Here is an 8,465-nt window from a genome sequence, read left to right on the forward strand (position 1 = left end):
AAAAATGAACAGGTGTGCAGAAAGTGAAGATGCTTCAAAACAGAGACCAAACCGAAAAACTGACAAAAACAAGTGTTTCTAAACACAGGAAAATAACATAGTTCAACCGGTTTATGGATCCTGATAAAATTAAGCATTTTCAAAGTATAAAAATGGCTAAATAAACTAAAAATATCAATACAACTAGAAGAGACCAAACCAATCAGAGCATAATATACAGTGCCGTGGGCTTCAAACAGCATTACTATATTGAAATAAATGAGCATAAAGTATATGGGTGTTATTTCATGTCTTGAGGGATCGCATAATGTTAAAAAATTCAGAAGGTTGTAGAAAGGTTTTATTTTGTGGCTATAAAAAATATTTGATTTATAAAAATAATTCCTACTTTGCTGTATTCATTTACGGAAGGCCCCAAACAGCCGTAAACGAGGAATTACTGTAGAAGAATAGTAGTCCGACAGAAGAGTCTACAGAAATGCTTTTTGCTTTTCCTTTCATAAACACAAGTCTAGTTCTGGTAAAACTGCCCCAAAAAACAAATACAATAACAAGAATATTGAGGCTCTCCCTCCCTCATACATAACATGGCATTAAAGAGACAGTAGCGCTAAATGTTGCTCGCTGCATTTCTGAGAAAAAACACAGATGAAAAAAGAACTGGAAAATAACCCAAAACAGAATGATCTGATGTCAGCTGACAAGAAGACGCCTCAAGAAAATGTCAGTGAGAAGTTGGCTAGAATTCTTAGAGTGGATTTATTCCCAAAATTATTTTAAAAAATGGACAGTCTTTGACACATAGTAAGATAAACAATACATCAGTGTTTCTTAACCACTGGGCTCTGTTTTAAGATTGTTGGGTATATCCGTTTCTCAACTGTGGTCGGTATGGGCTGCAGCAATACTCAGCTGTAATACACTTTTCCACCACTTGTGGCAGTAATGACAATTTCAAACAGAAGAAGCAAGTCAGAGAAGATTCTTCCGCACAAACATAATGACTACAGTGGTGAAAGTGTATTTTCATTTGCACTTAAATTTTATTGACAGTTTAGTACATCCATCCATTTTCTACTGCTTGTCCCTTTTGGGGTCGCGGGGGGTGCTGGAGCCTATCTAAGCTGCATCCGGGCGGAAGGTAGTCGCGAAACATATTTATTATTAATTTAGCTAATTTATTTTAGCACAACATGATTGTATGTAAATGTATTTATTGTCAGTTATTTATGGGGTGTTTCTTAGGCAGTATATTTGGTTTGTACTTATTTTTCAAATCAGCCTGACCTAAGCCTAAGGTTTACGTGTTAAATAAATAATCATCTTTGTGATCAACACATGGTTTCATATCATTTGACAAGGTTGTACACTGTAAGTAGGCGAGATATAATTATTTAATATGCTTAAAATCAAGAGTAAGATTACTAATTCAGTGTTAATATTTGAGTGGGCCCTGGGCACCCTCCGTAGTGGAAAAGATGGGCCCTGACGTCAAAAAGGCTAAGAGCCCCTGATATACATGTGTTTGTCACACATTAGCTACTATATTGCTGATATTTAGTAGTGTCATAATTTATGGAGAAAAAACACATATTAAAACACGTTACCACTAATGGATGCCTGCAATTCTCTGCTGTTTTGCTATTACTAGGAGAAAATCTAAAGGCCATTCAAATAAATGTACTCTGTGATGAACAAAGATGTAATGTGAAGTGAAGGTAATTATATTTATAAAGCGCTTTTTTCTACTGACTCAAGCGCTTTAAATTGAGAAACCCATTATAGCTACATTTACACCACACTGGGAGCAAGGTGGGTGAAGTGTCTTGCCCAAGGACACAAAGAACAGTGACTAAAATGGCGAATGCTGGATTCTAACCAGGAACACTCAAGTTTCTGGACGGCCGCTCTACTTTCTGAGCCACGCTGACCCCAAAGATAAAATGGTTAACTGTATCAAGTGCAAAATATTCAAATTGTTACCTGAGTAAACACTTTCCAGTCCTTAGTCTTCATCGTCTGAGGAATACGTGGGTTTGGATGGTTTGGGATTTAAGTGAGAGTGTACATGCAGCACAGTGTCCACTCGGAGGAGACTTTGGACACACTGCAGTACAGCCATAATTAGATAGTATTTACAGGAGACAGATTCAAGACCGGATAACATTTTAAAATTGATTGATGATGAAGAATACATATTTGGCTCTTCTTGTACTTTGCCAAACTCTGGCTTGCAAAAAAGTCCCTCAAGGTGGGAAACCTCCAATTTCTTTAAGACTTGTGTCTGAACCAGCAGGAAACGTCTTGGATTGTCTGAGTAAATATGACGAGGAAGACACAGCAAAGCCTCTGCCAAGACCTGGCATACAATGGGGACACCTGTATCAGTAGGATTAGAAATGGCGCGGTTTCGGCCATGTTGTAAGAGGGCGTGATGTAAGAGAAACTCAAAAGTTCCTCCAGTAGGTATGACGCAACCTGACAAAATAGTGGATGGAGATGTTCCTGGTTGCACAGATATTCTTGTAGCTGCATCCAAAGGCTCCCACGTTGTACGCAGCATGCGGATAGCATCCTGAATTGCCCCTGCATATTGATCTGTTTGCCCTTCTGCCAGGCCGCAGATCACAACACTACTTGGTTGGACCATCTGGTCATTGGACTCCGGGAAAGCCACATGGACATACCTGTGGGAAAAAAACTAAGTTCTTATGAAACAACCAAGATAAGGACAACACTGTTATTATATTATTAGAAAATGTTTTCAAACCTATGTGCTCCTAGAAGTATTGGTCGGCAAAATGTTAAAGAAGCAACATGCTCAGGCTGAATCCCCTGGCAGTCTGAGACAGGTGTGGTCCCACTCAGGTGTATAAAGAGAGCCAGTTCATCTTCACTGATACACTCCACGACACACATCTCTGCTTGTGTAGCTAAAGCCAGGACAGCATCAGACTGTTTCACGGAAGACAAAAGAACAGAGACTCCAAAAGTCTGAAGGTTTGCAAACATACACTCCAGTGAGCTTTCAGCCCAGGCGCTAAAGCACAAAATACTCCTGTCATGATCCTCCATCGTTTGTTTCCCGAGCTCCAGCACATCTTCTGCGTACACCAACTTTGGTTGCAGGGGTATGGTAAAAATAACCGCCTTAACCGGAAGATGGGAAATGTTACTGTGGGGTGTTGCAAAGTCCCTGTGGATGACTTGTCCCTCAACCAAGCGAGAACAACTGACAGGAAAGCCTAACACAGCTGTGTGCAAGGCAGGGAAGTTTTCATTCAGAAACTCCAGTGATAAAAAAGTAAAACATTTCCAGTCGGTGAGCAGTTTGCGAATGAGTTCACCCATTAGGTTACAGTGGCTACAACCCAAGCGTGTACGGAAAAAAGATACGAGCAACTTTTGAACGTTGTCACAGTCGGTTAGAGCGTTGGCAGATAAATCATTGGCCAAAAGACAGAATCCATAAGGAACCACTGCAACAGTGATGAGATCCTCCAGTTTCTCCAATGCGAATCCGAGCATTTGGTCGGCCAAGCGTGTTGCAGTGGCAGACTCTGCTGCTGCCCTAGACTTATAATTGTGTGATACATTTGGCTCCTTAGAGACTGCGATATGGATGCTTCGTAATAATGATGCCACCAGAAGCATAAAGGATTTTGAACCATCCCCCGTTTTCCCGCTGTGCTTGCGGATACACTCCACCACCGCTCTGCAGTGAAATAGGAATTACATAATCACACACGAGACAATAGGAACATTTATGAAAGATCATGCCTGTGTTACCTGGCTAGTGGGTGCTCCAGTCGAAGTGCTGTGAGAATACGTGTGCCGCTGCGGCTCAACATTGCTTGTCCAGTGTCTCGGGTGAAGAGCACCTGTCCTCCTTCAGGGCCGAAGCTGCGGAGGACGACGGCTTCCAGCGCGCACACGGTTTGCAGGACATGGTTCAGGTGAAGACGCTGCACTCGTTGCATCACTGTACACTTGGCTCAGGAGGTAGAGCAGGTCGTCCAGTAACTGGAGCATTGGCCATTCAAACCTTGCTCCTTCCATCCATTTAAGTCACTCTTCCATTGTGTGCTTGGGCAAGTTCCTTTACCAACCTTGCCTTCAGTGTTGCCTTTACTGGTGTATAAATGTGTGGTCAGAGAGGCTGTTGGCATGCATTGGTGGCCACCTTTTCCTCAGGGCAGATGTAGCTTTTCACCGCTGTGGAGTGAAAACAATAATAAGTGTAAAGCACTCTCAGTATCTAGAAATTGAAAAGCCAATCCATTTGTATTATTATTATCATAACACTGGAAAGGAAAAGCCCTACCGGCCATTCATAGTTTAAAACACAAATGTACTGAATGTAGGGTTGCCGACCGTCCCTTAAAAAACGGAACCCTGTCCTGTTTTTAAAGACAAAGGTATGCGTTTCGTATAGCGCTATAAGAGACGTACTTTGTCCTGTATTTTTTTCCGGGAGAATAAAAAATAGTCTGTAAAATCTCAATAAATTCCATTAAATACAGCTTTGACAAAAGTTTGCTGTAGGCCAAGGTTTAACCAATCAATGCCAGCGTGTCCGATCGCTGCCCTGTCAAACCCATTGCAATTCGACTTTTCTGGCATTTGTTTGTCTTGCCTTGGCTGCTGATTCGCCAAGCTTCTGGCAATCAGGCTACATTTTTTTCCATAAAAGAAGCAAATTGGGAAATTCGGAGATCACTTTTTTTCTGAGCTACATGATGTGGCTATCACATCTAGGAGGTACGTGCTAACTTTTTAGAAGTGTCATTTCGCAACTCTGCTCTCTTGTTGTTAAAATAATGACATCTTGTCCCCAAAACACTAGTTGTGCATTTACATTGTTAAACATTAACATAGTTTGTTTAGCTTTATGATAGTAACACTACAATTTATGATAGTGACACTACAGGGGTCTCCAACAGTTAGCTGGTGATAGGGTAACTCACCAAATGGTTAAATTATATTTTCTGCAACTTTATAGTTTCATAGGTGTTACATTTTGACATTATGCTTCTATTCAATGACACATGTTTACAATATAGCATAAAGACTATGGCCACAGGTGATTTAATTTACTTGTAGCCACTGCCAGTCATATAATCTCACCTCTCCTTTCTTTTGGTTAAAGTAGTTCTCACACAAATAAAAGTTGGAGACCCCTTCACTATCATAGCAATGCACACTAAATGTATACTGTTAGACAAGAGGGAAGTCTGTTTAAGAATGTTTATTTTGTTTCTCTTAGGTTAAGCAGAAATCATTTATATTTAGGGTTATTTTTATTTTCTTCAGTTCATTTTGTTATTTTGCACAAAAACATTGATTATCAAAAAATTACTTTCCCATGTATTTGTATTACTACAAAACTTGCACATCTAATTGTGTCTGAAAATATGTGTGTAGATTGTCCATCCATCCATTTTCTACCGCTTATTCCCTTCGGGGTCGCTGGAGCCTATCTCAGCTACAATCGGGCGGAAGGCGGGGTACACCCTGGACAAGTCGCCACCTCATCTCTACAATCGGGCGGAAGGCGGGGTACACCCTGGACAAGTCGCCACCTCATCGCAGTGTGTAGATTGTCATGGTCATAGAAAGATCCAAACATCAAAGCAAATTGACTCTTGTGAATAAGTGTCCAGTTGTCTCTGTAGAAATTAGTCACGCATTAATATGTAAACTTTACTGAACCAACTGCGCATGCTCCAAACATACATACACAACTACGGATGCCCATAAGGGACATCCACTACATCTCCCCTTCTCCAATGTACAACAAGGAATGAACAATCATTGCAATGTATTTATAAATAAGCATCACTATTTATAATGAATCAACCTAACACCCTATAGAGGCATTATGTATGAGAATTGCATAACAAATTCCTTACCATCCTCATTTCTCCATAAGAAAGAAAAAACATAACAACAAAAAAACAACAACAACAAAAACAACAGTGTTACAAACTTTACTGAACCAACTGCGCATGCTCCAAACATACATACATAAGGGACATCCACTACAGTTTCCATTCAGCCTTTGCGGCTAACATAAAACTAATTTCACACAAATATAACATAGGCTCCAGCACCCCCCGCAACCCCGAAAGGGACAAGCGGTAGAAAATGGATGGATGGATAAGTAACATTTAAAAAATCAGGTACATTAGCCCTAGAAGTTGGCAATCCTACACATATGTAGACAATAAGTATACTACTAAAACGTAGCAATGTTATTAAATGTTGTACTACTCGAACAATAATTCAACTGTGTTCATAAACGATTCAAACAAGCACATTTCAGGAACAAGTCGCTCATGAGACGAGCTAAGAGCAAAGTAAAAGCTGTTAGCATCTGCTAGCATTGTCATTGCTACAGTGACTGAAACGGGGATTCTCGCTTGCTACATTTTTGGTCCTGTCAGGGCACAAAAAGAGACGCGTTCTATCAGTCTAAAAGACACATGCAGGGACGTTTATTCCACGGAGGAAAACTAAAAAGAAAACTCACCATTATGCACTCGGAAGCTTCCCTCTGTATCCTGGAGACGGGGCTTCTTCGCTTGTCGTGGCGCGTGCGCAGAGACTCTACCGCCATCTAGCGTCTGGCGGTATGAGTTGTCATTCAATTCTATTGTAAATATGCCAGGCACTTGGCTGTGGGAATATAATGTAATTTTTTTGTGATTTGTATTTAATAATGTAATATAATACTACAATAAAACATTTACATTTTCTTTATAGGTAACGTGTGGAGTTCCCAAGGGTTCGGTTCTTGGCCCTGCACTCTTCAGCATCTACATGCTGCCGCTATAGGTGACATCATACACAAATAAGGTGTTAGCTTTCACTGTTATGCTGATGACACCCAACTCTACATGCCCCTAAAGCTGACAAACACACCGGATTGTAGTCAGCTGGAGGCGTGTCTTAATGAAATTAAACAATGGATGTCCGCTAACTTTTTGCAACTCAACGCTAAGAAAACGGAAATGCTGATTATCGGTCCTGCTAGACACCGACACCTATTTAATAATACCACCTTAACATTTGACAACCAAACAATTACACAAGGTGACTCTGTAAAGAATCTGGGTATTATCTTTGACCAAACTCTCTCGTTTGAATCACACATCAAGAGTGTTACTAAAACGGCAATCTTTCATCTCCTTAATATCGCTAAAATTCGTTCCATTTTGTCCACTAGCGACACTGAGATCATTATTCATGCGTTTGTTACGTCTCGTCTCGATTACTGTAACATATTATTTTCGGGTCTCCCTATGTCTAGCATTAAAAGATTACAGTTGGTACAAAATGCGGCTGCTAGACTTTTGACAAGAACAAGAAAGTTTGATCATATTACGCCTATACTGGCTCACTTGCACTGGCTTCCTGTGCACTTAATATGTGACTTTAAGGTTTTACTACTTACGTATAAAATACTACACGGTCTAGCTCCATCCTATCTTGCTGATTGTATTGTACCATATGTCCCGGCAAGAAATCTGCGTTCAATGAACTCCGGCTTATTAGTGATTCCCAGAGCCCAAAAAAAGTCTGCGGGCTATAGAGCGTTTTCTATTCGGTCCCCCACATCTGCGGTCCTCTCGAAGGTTTCTCATTGTCATCCCACTGGGTTGAGTTTTTCCTTGCCCTGATGTGGGATCTGAACCGAGGATGTCATTGTGGCTTGTGCAGCCCTTTGAGACACTTGTGATTTAGAGCTATATAAATAAACATTGATTGATTGATTGATTTATAGGACTATCAAAATTCAAATTACTACAAATGTTGGCATTGATCATATACACATAGATTAATCATGCAATTTATTTTGACCGTACAAGCTCTTTTACCCTAACCCAGGGGTCGGCAACCTTCAGCATACAAAGAGCCAAGTGAGCCAATTTCCTCCCAAATAAAACCCACCTCTGTTCGATTCCTAAAATGACGATAACATCACTTATAATTTCGTTCCACTTATGAAATCAAACACTTGACAAAAAATATGACTCACATTTTATTTCTGGGTATAACGAAGCAAATCAGTCAATTATTTTGAACACTAGAAAAAAATACACTGGTCCTTCTCTTATTAATGAATTTAAAAAAAACCAGCTCACTCCAATATACTGAAGGTATACAACTGCGGCATATTTAATTGGACTAAAAAGGGAAAACAACAACCTTTCCATCAATGAAAGCAAATTTTAAAAAATGTAAATAAATAAAATGTTCCTCTTTTTTGATCCGTCCATTGCTAGCTGGCCGGGGGTTGACCGCTAAAAACAATACAATTGCTTGGCAGCAAGAGATGACGCTTAGGGGCTGTGACATATATTTTGTGACATATATTTTGATCGACAATATATTAAAATATGTTTTATTTTCCCTTCCGCCCGATTGTAGCTGAGATAGGCTCCAGCGCCCCCCGCAACCCG

The 8,465-nt window shown here is 40.2% G+C and overlaps 1 protein-coding gene across 1 annotated transcript; it reads right to left on the bottom strand.

Moving 5' to 3' along the window:
- Nucleotides 1–335: 335 nt before the first annotated feature.
- Nucleotides 336–6,589, bottom strand: bbs10 (Bardet-Biedl syndrome 10). Its single transcript, XM_062040644.1, has 4 exons — nucleotides 6,533–6,589; nucleotides 3,790–4,215; nucleotides 2,771–3,715; nucleotides 336–2,687 (listed from the first exon to the last, which is right to left on the bottom strand). The coding sequence occupies exons 2-4, from the start codon at nucleotides 3,978–3,980 to the stop codon at nucleotides 2,006–2,008; spliced, it is 1,818 nt and encodes a 605-aa protein (XP_061896628.1). The 5' UTR covers nucleotides 3,981–4,215; nucleotides 6,533–6,589; the 3' UTR covers nucleotides 336–2,005.
- Between the last annotated feature and the right edge of the window lie 1,876 nt (nucleotides 6,590–8,465).

Source organism: Entelurus aequoreus, linkage group LG03 (genome assembly GCF_033978785.1).
Source record: "Entelurus aequoreus isolate RoL-2023_Sb linkage group LG03, RoL_Eaeq_v1.1, whole genome shotgun sequence".
Taxonomy (NCBI): Eukaryota; Metazoa; Chordata; class Actinopteri; order Syngnathiformes; family Syngnathidae; genus Entelurus; species Entelurus aequoreus.